Consider the following 18,523-nt stretch of genomic DNA (forward strand, 5'->3'; position numbering starts at 1 on the left):
GCTTTAACACGTACTAGCCTTGTGACCTTGAGAAAGTTCTTTCAGTCATCCCAGGCTCAGATTCCTCTCCTAAAAATAGTGATAATTATATTTCGTCTACCTCCTGCAATGGGTCATTGTGAGCATTAAAAAAAAGCGCAGAATGTTGATGCCTTTTTGAAAAATACACATTGCTATAAAAGTGTAAGCGATCATGCTTATTAAAGTACATTTACATTTATTATTGCATTTTTATCCTCAGAGCAATCTGCCACAAGCACTTTCCCTCATCAGCAATAGGCATGAATAGGAACAAGGTTAAGGGTGAAGAACAATTTTACAAAAGCCCTGCAAATAGTGTCAAAATCGTCTCCATTTTCTTCGGCCTTAACAAACGGCAGTCTTTGAAACTGGTGGCCTCCCTGGGCATTTTCGGCTACTTATACACAGGAGGTTTTCCTGCCTATTCCAGCCTCCTGGCTATGCCAACATCTGGGACAACTTCACTGAAACCAGGTGAAACTGAAAACTTAAGTTGTGATCAGGGGAATTGATACGAGATATAATCTACCATTTTATATGATGATTTTAGGTATTCTTCAGACATGTTTGTACATTGGTCTTAATATTCTAAACGATTTGGCCCTCTTTTTATATGGTAGAGCCCTAAGAAGAAAAAAGTAAGAAGTAAACAGAAGCAGAAAAAATATGGTGAAATTCCTTACATTTATGGTAAGACCTGACTTCTAAGGTCTAGTCCTTACTTTTACAGATTTTAAAAGGGCAGCGAATGTTACTCAAGTAAAAGGAGGTTTTCGCTAGTCAACGCGCACACACACCAGCTTTCATAGGGAACATCAGCCTTAAAGGATCTGCTGTGGAAGTGGATTCCCTGGCTGTCTGATCTCCAGCACCCTTTCCGTTTTGCACATTCAACACATCTTTCTAAGTGCCTATGTGCCTGGCACTGAGCTGAGCACAGGATACAGACAGTGAAGAACTCGGCTGACCAACCTCCTATCTCCCACCAGGCACAAGGATGCTTTGGGGCAGACAGCACGAATCCTGACACTGCCTCTGCCTTTCCTCCTGACCTTGGCCAGGTTACTTTTCTCTCTCCTCCCCACTGACAGAAATGTGATACCGCAAGTGGGTGAAAAAGAGAAAACTAAAAGGTTGATAAGGAGAAGGGGTTCGAGGCATTCCACTCAGTGCTCTGATGGAGGATCATATGCATTTCAGGTTTTGGAATCCAGAGAGTCTCATGGCAATACCCTCAATTTTCAAGGCTGTGCAAACCTGGAGTTCACGTTCAAGGAAGGCCGACTTCCAGCTGCTTCATAACGATTTTAACGCTGTGACAGAGCAAAGCGTCTTCCTATTTTCAACCCTAGCAATTTGGTTCAAGCGTGATCTCAACCACTTTAAGCTTTGATATTTCTAGCCACTTCTTATGCTGTATTTTCTCTTAATGCCACCAATCATGTGTGAAATTCTGTTGCAAAACTAATCTTTGTGGGAAATGAGATGTAATGGTTGCTTTAAAGAGAGAGAGAGAGGGCAGCGACTATGACCTTTCTTGTTTTTTTGACATGTTTTTCATAGTGTAATACAAATGGAAACATCTTATTCTGTCTTAAGGTCAAATAGAAATAGGTTCCTTCGTATACAAACATCACTCTTTGTTAAGCAGGAAAAGCCTTCAAAATTATCCTTATGACTTGACTTTAAAAACCTCTAATGTATGTAATGGTTGTTAAACTTAAAAGCCAGCTCTGCTAAAAAAAAAAAAAATAGTTTAATTTCCATCTCATTAAATCAATACTTTATGTTTTATCTTTCAAATGATATGAACAGATTTAGGAATACACAAAAGATGGAAATGAGGAATAATATTTGAGTACTTATATAACACGGTGCTATTCAACAACCCACAGTTAAACACACACTCATAAGCCAACACATCTATCTTGCCTTATCAAGGAAGGTTTCAGTCAAAAGCAGCTGTGACCACATCTTCTGGAATGGAAGTCAGAAACCACTAATTTAAATTTTTCATTTGTTTTTCTGGAACAATTATACCACCCACAAAAGGGTAACTTTGCAAGTTGTCATTATCTCATGAATTTTGGAACTTATCCCTTAAATAAACCCATCTCATTTCCATATAATTACAGCAACTAAGAAGGTTCTTAAAAAAAAAAAAAAGGTAAATTTTAGCTCAAAACTTAAGGGTGTAAATGAATAGGGAATCCATATTACTGGCATACTGATCAAATATAGAATTTGGTTCCTTAAAATAAGAACTTCATATGAATTTAAGAGAGAACAGTCTTGACGGGAAAATATTTATTATTTTTTAACTCTTGTAGATTTCAGGTTCCTGCATATAATCCTTTCCAACAGTATTCACCTGTCACCTTCTGCACCCCAGATGTGTAGTAATTTACTGCACATTTTTTACATTCATAAAACATAATGGTAATGACTTCAAACTTTAAAAAGGGGAAACCTGGACTAAAAAATTTCTTCCTGAATTATTCTGTCCCTGGGAACCGTGGGAAGACAGAAACACCTCGGGAGTGTTTAGAAGACTCTAGTGGGCCTAATTCCCCATAACAGGTCACTAAGTACAAACTAATTAGGACAAGTTAAATGTTTCCACTGAAAACACCAAAAAAGAGGAATGTTTGTGGGGTTTTTTTCTGCTGCCTGCTGGTTTCTGCTCATTTCCTTCCTCATAACCTTGCCACTTCACTGTTTTCCCAACACACTGTTTTAGAGGTGAAACTTGATGGGTTAGCCAAAACCCAAAGTGCAAATGCTGAGTTAAGAATGTTCTACACATCCCAGGGACAAACAGAAGTCCTTCTGATGACAATGTACAACCGTGTTTATTATAGGCAGGGGAATAGGTTTCTGGTCCAGAATTTTCCTACTAAATCTGTTCTAGCTGTTGTATTAAAAGCTTCCCCAATTACGCATTTCTTGTGATGATAGGCACACCACTGAGTATTTTTTCCTATTTTTCTTGGGCGTTTCCAGGCAGGCGGCTGGTCCACAATTAACACCGAGCTGAACTTGAAGAGCTCAGTCACACTTTCTAAATGTTGCTCGCCCCTTTCTCCAGCTTTACTTATGATGCCATGAATAGTAGCATTTAGAGTGAGCGCTAACGTCTGTCTCCCAGTTCCCCTGCACTTGTTGAAGGAGTATCTTTTCTTTTCTCGTTTCTTCGTGGGGTTCACTTGGGGTCTGATAACACCCTAGTTTTCAGCCACATAGATTTCCTCAGTGCAATCAGCCTTCCATTTTCTCTCCTGATGGCAGAGGATTTGGACATGGCACCTCTCTGGCCAACCATGGGCAATTTGTGAGGTGGATATGACCAGTGGTAAGGACTCACAGCACCAACAGTGGAGAAATGTGTTGGGCCAGATGGAAAGGGGGAGATGACTCAGACATACGGTGCTTAGAGCTGGAGACAGGACACGGTTACAAGCTTCTGCCAGACTCTGAGATACATAACCGGGGTGCACTCAAGCAAGGAGCCTGCCCTTCATACCTCCACACTCCTTTTAACCAAGCTGTAATCCGGTGGCTCTGGTCTGTTGTACTGACAATCACCCATGGCTGCTCTTCCTTAATCTGGGGTAAAATCTCCTAACTGCCTTGCTTTTATTTCTCGATGCATTTTTAATGGCTCTTCATCCTTGGCACATGTAATTTTTAACTGGGTAAAATATTTATGGGGGTGGAGAGGTTACCTTCATAAGCATTTATTATTCTCCCTTGCATTTACAGTAAATCCCAATCAGGTTGCTGACTGGGATTTTCCTTGCTTCTGTCTCCCATGTGAACCTGACTCTTAACTCTAAGTAATGAATGCAAAGCAAGATCGATAGAATAAGTAACAAAGGTATCCAGGGTGACTGAACAGCAAACTCTTAAATCACTGCGCAGTAAGTGCGAATGAACAATTATTGAAAACACTGCACTGAAATCTCAGTCGGAGATAAGAGAGAGGCTTAAGCCATTAAAAGAGTCCATTAGTCATGTAAGTCTGAGACAGCACACTCCAAACGCGAGCTGTTCTCGAGAACTGGAAATATTCTACCAACTTGCATAAAACAACTGACTCCACCTGACTAAGGACAGAGCCCAGCTGCCCAGTCCCTGAGGGTAAGGAGGCATATAACAGAGGCAGAGAAGCTGAGGCAGTCTGCTCAGGCAATGATTCTATAGTTACATTGGGGTGGGGGTTGTACAACAATGACAAACTAGGTTATTTATAAGAGAAGTAAATATCCCGCCTGAAAATCAATTCGCCCCATGTTACAGCATCATGATCTTCCTCACTCCCTGCTCAGGACACAGATAAAAGAATTCTGACACCTCTACCCCATCCCCACCAATCACCAGAAAAGCTCAAGAATGCAGTCCGGTTCCCCTTTGTCCCTGTTCTCCCTGACTTGGTAAATCATTTGCACTTCAAAAATGAAGGGACAGTAATAGGCAAAGTAAAAGCATGCTTCTGACAAATGACCTGAAATAGCTAAGATGTTGGGCACACACATAAATATACACATAAACACACACACGCGTATGTACATGTCAGCACCGGCTTAGGGATTTGCAAACATTTGAGTGCTATGGAATCTTCACATGCCTGGGTCGCATTGCTCAATGTCTCTTGTCCTAGCTCTTGCACCCCACATTTCATTAGAGACAGGTGGGCTCTCCGAGCTCTGATCTCTATCACCTTGAAAAAGGGGCTGCCTCACGTAACCTGAAAGCCAGGGCATTCCTGAATCCACACGATTCCCTCCGGGAATAGAAAAAACGTATCTCAGGCCGGAATTATGGTAAGACCGAACCACGCTCATGACACACAGGGCAACTTTAGCCTTGCTTTTAAAAGAGTATCATTTCACTCGAAGTAGGACATCACATTTCAATTGGTACTATTAAAAACTTGCATTGCACAGAGAAACTAGCTGCCCTGCGAATCACCCTGCTTCACAAGTCGGCTGGGCTAGCGGACAGTGAATAACATCAGCTAGCTCGGCGAACACTTCACCAATAGCCACACGATCATCCAGTGCAACACGGAGGGCCTCTGACCATACTTCTACACTATGCCAGCGCTCTAGTTCATGCGAAGTCCTCATCGCACTCGCACAATAAATTGTTGCAAGAGGCTGAAAACTTTAAGCAAAATTACCATCTACTCCCCACCCCTCAAATAGCATTAAGATGCCAACACGTTCTTTTGTCCAAAAGACATGTTATCTTTACAAACTTTTCCATGTATCAAAAATATATTCATGATCAACAATAACCACTTGCTATTTTATTCATTGCCAATACACAAGCTTACTACCTCCATCATTATAACCCCTGGCAAAGGGTGTTGTTCAACTCTGGAGTCTGCTTAGATTGGATATGAAATCGGGATTATTTCTTTCCAATCGATTTGTTATTTTAATGCCTCTTTTCTAGTATGACACAAATTACAGGGACATCAAAACTGCTGTCAAGACAACTAAAGGTGTTCAGCTTTTGCAGCTTGTGTCCCTTCTACACTTTCACAAATGTTTCAAAGGCTAAAGAGAGAGAGAGAGAGAGAGAGAGAGAGAGAGAGAGAGAGAGAGAAAGCACATAGTACACACAGAAATAAATACCCGAGACACTAGTACTGCTCCACATGCATTTATCTAAATATTTCTTTAATCTGAAAAATGACTCTGGACTCCCTACTTCACGCTGAGAAATCACACAGAGCATTTGCCTCTTCAATCCTTCCTCAACCCCTCCCGAGTTGCTCTCACAAACCTTTGAATATCAGATAGATGCCCTTAGAGGATGACGCCGGGTGGAACTCACAGAGGGAAAGCATAACTTCAGGGAGGAGGAGAGGAGATCCGGTTCTAATCCGTGGCTTCTTATGTGGCGAAAGGGTGCTGCCTCCTTCCCTGGCAGCAAGTTGCAGCGTTACAGTGCGATTGTACAGCTCCCCGCCTGCTCCCCGCGCTCCACTGAGAGCCCAGCTGTGAGCCTCAACATGTTTTCTGGAAATGCGGGCGGCTCCACTGAAAACCTAAGGGAGGCTCCCACCGCGGCACCCCACGAAACTGCACACGTATCTAACCGCTCCGCGACGTCTACAGGTTTAAAATAAAATGCACGGTGCGCTGGGCTGCTCTGGCTGCACGGGAAACCGGGATGGGGTGGAGGAGTGTTCTCAGCTGCTCAGCCACCGCTCACCGAAGACTGTTTTCCCTTTCTGCCTCCGAACGAAGGAAAAGCCCAAATGCTTCAGGAAACACTGACACTGGCTAAGCTTCCGCAGCATCCCTGGCAAAGGAACTTTTACATTCCCGTAAGTTAGCCCCAGGCTTCCCACGCCGCGCACCAGGTCTCCTCCGGCACCCAGCTACTAAAAAAGCCAACTTCCTGCAGGCAGATCCAGGCAAAGTTTATCCACCCCCACCCCCGTCTCTCTTCTTCCCCAACTTAAACTCATCCAGGACCAAGAGCCCCAACCACAGCACAAAGGAAGCTTCGAAGGCTGCACCAACAGCCTGGTCCCCCGGGTGCCAATCGGAGGGAGGTTGGATGTAACAGATTCTTGCGGTTTAAAGGTTTTTTTTAAAAAAATTAAATAAATAAATAAATAATAAATAAATAAATAAAGGGCTTATCTGCACCGATGAAGCGCTGGTCGCCCCCAGAATTCCAGCCTCAGAGTTAGCACTCACCAAAATACATTATGTTTCTCATTAATCGGACAGCTGGAAGCCCACCGCGGCGTCTTCAGCATCAGCTCGCACCCAAGGCTGACTCGCGGAGCGGAGCCCTTTCATGCTACATGCGGCCGAGGCGTCCCCGGAGCGGAGAGTGGCGAGCGCCCGCCCAGCGTGCGTCCCGGGCGGCGGGCTGAGCGCCTCGCAGGCTGCCTTCGCCCGTCCGCGGCTACGATCCCCTGCGGCTGGAGCGTGCGCTCGGGCTGCCGGCTGCACTGCCCATCCTGCCTGTAATCCGACTCCTCCTTGCGATGTCCTTGCCGCGCCTGTGACATCAGGGCTGCGAGTACTACAAACAGACCCCCCCACCCCCACCCCGCCACACCCCACCCCCGGTTCGCCGCGGCTCCGCGAGGTGCTCCGATCGCCGGCCTGGACCAACCATGGCTCTCGGGGAGCTTGGACGAGCCCAGAGACCTGGAGGGGGGGCGCAGTGAGGGGCGCGGGGGGCTGTCTCTTAAAGCGAGAAGGGTCTCTGGATCCACGGAGGAGCACGCGGGGGGATATTCGCCCGTGTGCGGGAGGGGACGTGGGTAAGGGGAGGTCTACCGTGAACGTGTAATTAGACACCCTTTCATCCCTCCCCTCCCGTGACTGTCTTCATCATCCTCGCCCCAACAAGAAACCCGCAAGCCCCAGGCAAAGAGCAGAAGCCCTCCTTCCCCCACCAAGTTGAAAAGGCAGTGGAGAGAGGCAGGAGGGCTTCCGCTCTTTGCCTGGGGCTTGCGGGTTTCTTGTTTGTGATGTTAATACCAAAGTGGAGTAAAAGCCTCCAGGGACCATTGCTAGGGGAATAGAGGTTTTCACTGAGGAGTGATCAGATCATAGAAAGCAGCGAGTAGTTGGTGAAGATTTATTTTTATTTTCTGCGTATTTTTCTGAGCTAGGTTAACAGAGGAATGTAAAGAAAAATAAAACGATAGATAAAAAAAAAAGTCTCCTCCCAGTTTCACATGTGCTGCTTCCCTTAGTAAGTAGTAGAAGGGACACTGAGGCTGAAATGACCTTTGACCCCCTAAGCTGGAGAAAGACATTGAGTCTGAAAGGCAACAAGATTGTGTCAAAATTGCGGTCTCATCGCCAGTGCAATGTAGACACGCGCGCGCGGGCACACACACTCTCCCACTAAATTTGCAAGGAACAGTCAAGAAAGACAAAGCTTAGCAAAGCCTCTGGCTCCTCCAATGGTCTAATGAATTGAAGTTCTTATCTTACACAGAAAAGGATGTTAGAAAGAAATCCCTGAAAGCTTGCTGATTAATACTTAAATGCTCAGCATGGAAAATAAACTCACAGAGCAAGCCTGGTTTCCTAAGGACTCCTCACTATGCAACCCAACTTACCGATGGGACCATTGAAACTTAAAAATGTCTACATAATTCATGAAATGAAGAACTGAAGATAAAGAACTTTAGTCTATGAAAGGAAGCAGTAGATATATTTTTAATATGGCTGTTTATAAGCCATGTTAGCAAATATTTCTACATTTTGATATTAAAATAGTAAAGGGTCTTTCTTTGCACAATTATGTATCTGTTGGTGGATTTCATGCACAAGTTTGGAACCAGGGGACTGAAGCTCATAACAACAGCTTGCTGTACAATCCTGCAAAAAAGCTTAACCCCCTAGTTCCTCTCTATGAAAGGAACACTATGACAAATACCCTCTCTCACAATGAATTATAAAGAGTTTGGTGAATGAGGATAGCTAATCATATATAAATCAGAAATATTACAATGAGTCTTAGGATAAATCTAGTGGTTCTTTTAGAAATATGACTCTTTGGCCTGGCCTGAGGGCTTAATGGTTAGAGCCTCCTTCTGTACACTGAAGGGTTGCTGGTTGATCCCCATCTTGTGGGAGCCCCATCAATCTCAATGTGTCTGTCTCACATCAATGTCTCTCTCTCTCTCTCTCTCTCTCTCTCTCTCTCTCTCTCTCTCTCTCTCTCCCCTTTTGTTCCCCGCCCCCCACTTCCTTCCAACTTTCTCTAAAAAAATCAATGGAAAAAATATCCTTGGGAGGAGATTTAAAAATAGCAATAAAAAATAAATCTACAAGTAATATTCTTATGAAAAGCCATTTGGAGGAATGAAATTTATTTATTTATTTAAATATATTTTCTTGACTTTTTTACAGAGAGGAAGGGAGAGAGATTGAGAGTTAGAAACATCGATGAGAGAGAAACATCAATCAGCTGCCTCCTGCACACTCCCTACTGGGGATGTGCCCGCAACCAAGGTACATGCCCTTGACCGGAATCGAACCTGGGATCCTTCAGTCCGCAGGCTGACGCTCTATCCACCAAGCCAAACTGGCTAGGGCTGGAGGAATAAAATTTAAATAGTAAAGAATATTTACGTTTTTACTCCTCCTATCAAATAAGAAATAATGTTACAGGAAAATATTGAAGAAAGCACATACGCGCTTTTCCTTTTGGACAGATGGAAATCCTCCAAAAGCCCAAGTACAGGCCTTTCCCTCAGGCAGAAGAACCATCTGTGGTGGAGCTTACTCAGGAAACTCATCAGCTGCCTTGACCTCCTACATGGGCTAGGGGGCACTGCAGTTTAATGTTAGAATTTTTGGTCCGTTTGAGTTCCTGTAGTTAGGAGATGTGAGCATTAAGAGTGAGTTTAAAACAGGAGATTTGAGATGCTAAAGGACTGTCTTAATAATTAATAACACCCTTGTATTTGCAGTTACAAGGTAAATTCACTTATGTCATCTTTCTTACTGACAAACTGAGATACAGAAATGTGGATATTATCAATGTCCCAAATGTGAGGCTCTGAGGTACTAGCAACTTTTTCAATGATGTGGTCAGTCAGTAAGAACTGTTGTCTTAATATTTGTATATTGAATTTATGTTACAGTTTTCTTTACTCAAAGAAATAAATTATAAATTTCTCATTTATAATCACTCAGGTAAATTTCTTCCCCAAACAAATTATGTCACTGCACGCTCCAGGGGAAATACACACACACACACACACACACACACACACACAGGCAGAGAGTATCTGGTAATAGAATAGTCCAACCTGTACCTAATCTATAGAGGATTATTTCTGAAAGAGCAGCATGTATCCTCTGAAAGAGTAGGGCATCCAAGAGACAACTGAGTGTTTCATCTGAACAATTGACTTCTATTCAACCAAAAAAAGGAAGGTAATCCCCCTGTATTTAAAAGTGTATGCCCTTCCCCCCTCCAATTAAGGGTTATTTGGAATGCCAAGGCCTCAGATAAAAACACTAGTTATCTCTGGATGGAAAACAAATTATTTTAATTTTACAGTCTATTATTTCACTAAAATTTATTTGTATTTATTATATTTAAAAATGAAAAATACAACTATTTTCTTTTTGAAACAAAAGAGTATCCAAATGATGACACAGCTAGGTGTTCTGGACATGCCAGCTGTGCCTGAGAGATGCTCCCAAATGTCAACTCAGGGTCAGGGCCCGGCAGCTTCAAGGAAGGACCTAGTTCACATCTCTGGCCTTCATCCATCTCTAAGAAGGTTTTAGACACTGGGAGATTCTGTAGAGAAATCAGCTCATTGCTTGCCAGATAGAACTATATTTTTCACTATTAAAAGGAAGACTGCCCTAAAACCAGTTACATATTTGGGGTTAAAACTTTAATAAATATAAAGTAAAAATTTTAAGTGATAATAAAAAAAAATATGGTAACATGAGAATTTCTTCTCGGCTTAAATATCCAGATTGCCTTCCTGGATACCTCATCTACTTCAGGTCCTGCTCAAAGGTTTGCCTGCTCTGTCTTTTCACAGTGTCACACTGCCTGGTTCCTCTCCTGACACTGCCTAACCTCCCTCCTGTCCTTAGGATTCTTCATAGCAGTTACCACCATCTGACACACCACTGTACACATCTATTGATTTTGGTCGCTCTTCCCTGGAATATACTAGTGATCTCCATGAGGGCAGACATTTTTGTTAATTGTTCCCTGCTGTATCCATAGTTCTTACAAAAGTATCTGGCACTTGTTGCTACTCAATAAATATTTGTGAAAGAATAAATGAACATACCCAGTACCACCAGATTGTGTGCAAAAACATCATACTTTGCTGTGTGCCTACGGTCAATTCTTTGAGGTGGATGGTGTCTTATGCAAAGTATTTACACAAATTGAATTTGTCCATGCTTAGCAGCAGCTGTTCTTAAATTCCATGCAATACATATGTCAGGTGGAACTGCAGGCCACAGATTTTGAACTCGCTTGTCTTTTCAAGTTCTCATAGCTATATGCCGTAGTAATTAAATTGAGTTAGCACAGCCCAGTTGTCTTACATTGCCTTCCCTGAGCCTCAATTTAGTCAACTCTTATCTCTTACGTATATTGCAGCAAAAAAAAAAAAATGTTAGCCAATGCTCCCAACTCCAGTCTTGCTCACGTCTAACCCATTTTCTATATTAGATCCATTATTATCTTTTTAAAGCAGAGATGATCAAGTCACTCACTCACTCCACTCATACGTGTCTCTGTTTTACCGGGGTATAGAAGGCCTTTCATAATCAGGTCTCTGATTACTCCTCCAGTTCTGTGAATTCTTTAGCCTTAGCACTCTTCACTCCAATTCTATTTCATGATTACAGTTCCCTTAAAGACTGTACTCTCTCTTCCCTGCTCTCTTTACCTGGACAGCTCCTATTCAACCTTGGTTCTTTGTTCAAGTGTTATTTCTTTGAGGACATTTTCCTAACCTCAAGACTGAAAGAGATGTTGCTTTTTTTTATGTAGCACACAGCACTCATTTTTCATATAGCACACAACATGAATTCTTATTCTAGCACTTAGACATAGTGGGAATTTCCCTGTACTTGTTTGTTTCCCAAATGAAAGAGGATGTTCTTTTATCTTCATGACCTAATATAAATTGGTACTTAATGAATGAACCCATTATTAGCCTATTCATTCATTCAATATTTATTGAATACATTCAATATTTTTTGAATGCCTACTTTGTACCATCCATTGTTCTAAGTGCTGGATAAAGAGCATTGCAGAAAGTGTGAAGGGCAATACCTGAGGGATACCAGGAAGAGCAACATGGCCAGTGTGCTACAGCAGAGTAGATTTGAAGAGTATAGACGAGTTGAAGTAAAATGGGTCACATGGAGCCTAATTCAGTAGGACTTTATAGGCTATAGTGTAAGGACTTTGACTTTTATTCTGACTTGTGTAGATGCCTTTGAAATAACATGACTTTGCATGTTTTAATAGAGTCACTATGACTAATTTGTGGAGAATGGACTAAAGAGAATAAGGACAGAGGCAAGATGACCATTTAGGTAGCCTTTGTAATAATCTAAGAAAAAGTGGTAAAAGATGATTGGGGTTTATACATAGGTTAAAATGGGTCAATAGGATATCCTAATGGGTTGGATAGGCACTGGAAGAGAAAAAGGAAAACAGTAATAGATTATTTAAGATTGGGAAATGAGCAATTGAAAGGGTGGAATTGCCACTAACTGATATGGAGTGAAAAGTAGAAAAACATGCCTGGTTGGGGGTTAAGAGGTAGTCACTGTGGAGATATTTAGTTTGGGATACCTATCACATATTCAAGTGGGAATGTCCTACAGCACTTTGACTTTATGGATCTTAAGTTCAAGGAAGAATTGTGGGTTTTATATTTAAATGTTGAAGTCATCAATTTGTAGGTGGTAATTAAATCCATGAGGTTCAATAACTTTCAAGGAGTATAGATGCAAATGGAGAAACAAGAGGGTTAACACTGAGCTCAGGGACATTGTAAGCAAAAGGCCAAGTATGTGGGCACTTGGTGATTGAATATTTGTTGAAAACATAATGATTTGTTGAGTAAATATCTGTTGACATGTGAGTGACATTTTATGAAGTGCTATTTATTTTAAGCCTGAGTTTGCCTCTGTCTGATATACCACAATCCACTGTAAAAACAGTTTGAAAATGGAGAAATAAGTCATTTGTCTTATATGAGAACAAATGCCTAATTCAATTGATCTGTGTAGTGCTTTGATCAGAATTTTTTTTAGATTGTGTAGACACTGCTATAAACTCATAAATCACTTTTATTTCCAGATTCTCACTTGAAGTTTCCATCGAAATGAATGCTTAGGGACCTTAGTCTGAAAAATTAATTGTCCACAAAGAAAGATATGCCAATATTTTGATAAAAATAAAATCTTATAAATACTATAGTATTCTAAAATTCTATTTATCTAAATTTCCATGACTTCAGAGACATCCAGTAATTCCTTTCTATATGTGATCCTACCAATTCTCTATTTAGTTAATAGGCATTCTTTTAAAATATTTAATAACTGGCATTGAGAGTCCAACTAGAGTTCTTACCTTAGATCTGGCTATGACTAGGCCTTGGTCATAGTTACAGCTCATGAGTTACAGGTTATTGCTTCTTTTCCCCCAATAGACTAGGCATGAGGGCAGGGGCATGTCTGCTGTGTTCATGCTATATCTAGTGTCTCAAACAGTGTCTAAACAATAGGAGGTGTGCAAATATCTGTTGAATGAATAAATAGCTCAAAAGTCTTCCACCGCTAGATAATGCTCCATTCTGATCCTACTGAGAATATAGTTATATTCTTTCTGAAATACCTTTTTCTATTCCCCTTCATTTGTCTAAATAGTTATTTTTACCACCCCAAACGACTCAGATAGTTTATTTTCTAATAAGTTCTCCCTGGCTTTATGTATGACTCATGTGTTCCCTTAATGAGCTTCCAAATATTCTTTGTATAACTCTTACAATATTTATCAGATTGTATTTCACTGGCCTGTTCAGTTATCAATATCTTCCAAGTAGAATGAAGGCCCTTTGGAGTCATGAAAAATTATTTAAGTGTTAATTCCTTGAATTTTTTAACATATCCCAAACACAGCAGAAATGCATGCCAAGGACCAAGGACATGGTTCATTGGGCTAGTGGACTAGAGTACGTTATTAACATCAGACATGGCCCGTGATTTAGGAAGCAGCAACCTTTGCTGTGGTTGGAGAAAAGAATCAGAATTACACAGACAAGGAGGCGACATCAGAAATAATCTTAGGGTACAGAGAGAAATCCCAAAGCTCTGAGGAAAAGCCAGCCAGGAACCAACCATTCAGCCAGAAAGAGAGATCAGAAATGTTGTGGGTGGAGCAGCTCAGGAAGCCAATATGGGAGCCAAGTACCGGAGTCAAGACAGAAAATTAAGTCAAGAACGGAAAGATTAGGGGAAGCTAATCAAACCCCGAACTTCTCTCAGAGGTGGCATTCATCAGCGCATTTGCCCTGATTTCCTCATAACTGGAAGCAGCACAAGCTTCCTGTCTGAAGCCTTTCAGATTATCTCTCTGCCATGCCCCCCTTTCTTTTCTTTTCCCCAAAAGCCCTTCAGGAAGTTGTTTCAATATTACTAGTGTTTTATAAGGTCAACTCTGGCCTATTGTTCTTAGCCCCAGACTACCTACTTTGGTGCCTCATTCATAGGAAGTCAAGTTGTTATAACTGTTATCATTATTGGCAAAAAAAATAAAAATAAAAGAGGAAGAGTTGGAGGAGGGAGGGAGGAAGAGGGAGGGTGGGGTAAGAGAAGAAAAGGTGATGCTAGATAACAAGGCAATGAACTCTAATGTCTAAGCCAGACATGGGCAAACTACGGCTCCGGCCCGTTTGAAATGAATAAAACTAAAAAAAAAAAAAAAAGACCATACCCTTTTATGTAATGATGTTCACTTTGAATTTATATTAGTTCACACAAACACTCCATCCATGCTTTTGTTCCGGCCCTCCAGTCCAGTTTAAGAACCCACTGTGGCCCTCGAGTCAAAAAGTTTGCCCACCCCTGGAGCTCTCACTCTGCTCCTCAGAGCACTTGTATCGTATTTAAGAAGATGAGGCAAATATCCAAAAATATAAGTGAAAACAAAAGCAATATAAAATAAATAACAAGTGAATAATCTAGGAAATGTATATAAAGTCTTGGTAAAAAAAAAAAAAAAATTATGATGGCTTCAGGAAAACCTGGAAAAACTACAGAAAAGACTTGGAACTTAAGCTTGGCCTTTTAACACTTGCCCAGATTGATAAACTGCAGAAAAACTTGCCAAACAACATACAACAAAGGTGGGTTGTGAATGATGGTGACTGGGAGAACAAGAACAAATGAGAGTATTTAAGAGCAATTTTCATAAAAGATTGTCATGCAAAGTTGGAAAGGAAAACACAGGAGCCATAGGGGATGTGATCTCATATAACAGGTTAAAGGATTTGAATTTTATTTGACAGCTAATATAGGAAGTGTTTGCTGAATGAATACATAAATGAGCCTCTAAGTGCTTCCAAACACAGAGATGGAATAATACGGCTCTGAAGATATTCAGTGACACAATAACATGAGTTAATACATCTTGTATAGCAGGTTGAAAGATCTCATTCACTCCAGAGGTTTCCAATTTTTCTCAAAATAAAATTCATTTATGGTTTCTGGGCAGCAACTTGAAAATCAGCCCTGTCCCCACCCAGCCTCACTACAGATGTGCTTGCAAACAAAATGGAAGAAGAAAATAGAAACATATTGAATTTCTTCTTTTGCTTTAAAAAAAAAAAAAAGAGCCTTCGAGATAAATTGAGTACAGCTCTAGTACATTTGGATGCTTTAGGTCATAGACATTCCATTTTTATATATACTGTGATAATAACATATAGAGTGAGCAGAGAGACAATGCATCTCTGCCCCAATATTGCAAGAGTCCACACAAAGTAATTGAAAGTGTTTCCAAGTGTGCATAATGCTGTGCCTCCAGTCAAATGTGGTAGATGGAAATTTGTTTGGCTTCCTCTGTCAAAATGTCTAAAACACATAAAAGAAATGGGTAAACGAAAAAACAAAATATTACAGCTGCAACATTCTTTTAATTATATTTCAATTTCAATCTGGGCTTTGCCCAAACATATTAATAATCCTAACGGCTCATCTCTCTGATCCTTTTGGTGGATAAAATGACCGAAAGTGATTTTTACCCTTGACTCAAAAGTGTCAGTTCTGGAAATCTACAGTATTTGTCACCATGAATACCATTTAACTGCAGCAGTACCCAAAGGAACTCTGCACAGCCACACGTGAATACAACTGGAGGAACTTAATTAATCTTGCTGTCACTTCCATGATGCTTTTCATTAGTTTTGCTGCTATCTGATCAACTGGCCTTCTCCGTATTGGAAATGCTGCCCACGGCCTCCTGGGAAAGCATTTTCAAAAGGTAAACAAAGGCTCACCTTTGTGGTAGGGAGCTTTTATGCAGACAGACACTATTACTGCTACTCTAATATGGAGATAGCCCTTACATTTCATATTTAAGATGATAACATTGTAGAAAGCATAAATATCTACTCTGTCCTCAATTGAGAAGGTGTTTTAAAATCTACACGCAGATTATGTATTTGAAGCAAAAGGTCATATTTTTCTTTATATGTTCTGAATACTGATGCTTAGTACACTATCAGGAACTAGGCTGACTAAATATAGAATTTAATTCATAAGAAATCTAGAAGTTTTCAATGACCATGGAAAAATAGATTAGGTGAAAGTTGGATTTAACTGACAGAACAAAACAAGTGATAATTCAATGATAGTATCAGCCTTCTTTGAGGCACATTTTTGAAAATTTTGTTTTAAATGTGACTCAAAGAAGGCTGATACTATAAATTTATATGCATTCCCTTTTGCATTATTTTCCAATGCTGACCATAGTTTTATGTATTTAAAACTGGAAAGATTTTATAAAATGTTTTTACATTTTAATGACAGCTGATATTTAAACAACACGGGGGTTAGGGACATATCAGTATCTTCTACCCCCGCTGGATAGATGAAAGTCCATGTATAATTTCTTTACTCCCTTAAACCTTAACTACTAATAGCCTACTGTTGACTGGCAGCCTTGCCAATAACACAAATAGTCAGTTAACACATCTTTTGTATATGTATTATATACTATCCTATATAATAAAGAGCTAATATGCTAATTACACCGAACAGCAGAACAACAGTACTGATGACCTTCTGGACGAAGCCAGGGCTGCGAGAACCAGCTGAGGCAGAATTTCGTACATCGGGCCTCTAGTATTCTTATAATAAAGTAAGCTAGAGGAAATAAAAATGTTATTAAGAAAATCATAAGGAAGAGAAAATATATTTACAGTATCTTCTACCATTTGTCTACCAACACATATTACTTTCTTGATCCTCCACTCACATGGTACCTCCTCTAGGAGGCCCTTCTTGATTGCCACAGTCACAGTGAGTGACTACTTTCCTTATGTCTCAAGACTTCTTTATAACTTGTGTCCTATTAGGTATAGTTCCCTGTTTTTAATGTAAAATTTCATTAGGCAAAATTAATGTCTCATATATTTTATTGGCTATGGTTTGAGATGAGGATCAGAATTACACAAACAATACCTGCCCATGCTGCACTGCTCAGATCCCCCTAAAATGACACACTAGTTGCTCAGCTTCTAGGAGTGGTGTAGACAGATAGCTTTCAACCGACAGGACCTTTAGTTATTGTCTCAGCCGCTGGAAGCTGCCTTGCCTAGGTTTCTGGCCTTTGTGGTGGACCATATCAAATGATCACTGTGGGAGCAAAAAAAAAAAAAAGTTGGACCACTCAAGTTCTAGAATATCCAACACTGTACTTGGACCTGCAGCACATTATCAACTTCTTCCTCTCCCCACTTTAATTCCTCGTCTCCCTTTCACAGTGCTGACCCAGAGTACTCCCTAGTAAATACCTTACATGCTAACCTTCAACTGAGTTTGTTTCTTGGAGAACCTATCCAGTGACACTGTCATTGAGTAAGGACTCAATAAATGCTCGGTGCTTGGTGGTCTAAATTTAGGTTCCAAGTATTTACAGACAAGCAAGACTAATTTCCCAAAGAAGAGAGAGAGTGTGTTCTTTTTTTCTGCCAGAAGCCCTTGAAGAAATTGCTGTGTAACTTAGGGAAAAAGCCCATCTATTCTCCAGAGACTTGTTGATTTTGGAATTAATGTAAAGAAAGAAAAGCCCAGAATCTAAAGAAATGCCCTGGTCCATGTATACTCTATCCAAGTAACAGTGATGGCTCAGAGCTGTCAGGTCTGCCAGGAGATATTCAATCATTATGCTCTCCTCTTTCTTTTCAACGAAGGTAATCACTCAGCATTTTATCTTTTCTAGAAGGTGTCATTACTTTGAAAAGACAATAAAAGTCTCACAAGGGTTTCTATGTAGTGGAAAGTTTTCACCTTCCAGAAAAGAAAAATTGAAGGGAGAAAAAGACCCTAATTAGCTTGAGTGTGAAGAAACGCATTAGCTTTGAGGAACTTCCATAATTTTCAAGTATAACATGCCTTGGGAAATCCTATTAAGCAGAGAAAAAAATCACCTTATAGACACAGACAACAGTATGGTGATTATCAGAGGGAAAAGGAATAAATGGTGATGGAAGGAGACTTGACTTGGGGTGATGAACACACACTGTAATATACAGATAATGTACTGTAGAAGTGTACACCTGAAACCTATATATTTTATTAACCAATGTCTCCCCAATAAACTCAACAAAAATTTTAACTTTTTTTTAAATTAAAAGGTAAAACAAATACATAAATAAATAAATAAATAAATAATAATAAAATGTCTTGAGAAATCTTTTTTTTTAATATATTTTATTGATTTT

General features: G+C 40.5%; 1 protein-coding gene across 3 annotated transcripts in view; it reads right to left on the reverse strand.

The window, feature by feature from the left end:
* ZNF385D (zinc finger protein 385D) overlaps positions 1 to 18,523 on the reverse strand; it is a 696,979-nt gene that overhangs the window by 269,685 nt on the left and 408,771 nt on the right. Inside the window, exon 1 of one of the 3 annotated variants that reach the window (XM_081105791.1) lies at positions 6,741 to 7,053. The exons of 1 other annotated variant lie outside the window; for it this stretch is intronic. In XM_081105791.1, the coding sequence (XP_080961917.1) occupies positions 6,741 to 6,762 (22 nt within the window). In that variant the 5' untranslated portion in view covers positions 6,763 to 7,053. Of the gene's footprint in view, positions 1 to 5,814; positions 6,514 to 6,740; positions 7,054 to 18,523 lie in introns of those variants that run through there. One more of the 3 variants, XM_081105790.1, reaches the window with a different exon arrangement.

The sequence above is a fragment of the Myotis nattereri genome, assembly GCF_964212035.1.
Source record: "Myotis nattereri genome assembly, chromosome: 14".
NCBI classification, from domain to species: domain Eukaryota; kingdom Metazoa; phylum Chordata; class Mammalia; order Chiroptera; family Vespertilionidae; genus Myotis; species Myotis nattereri.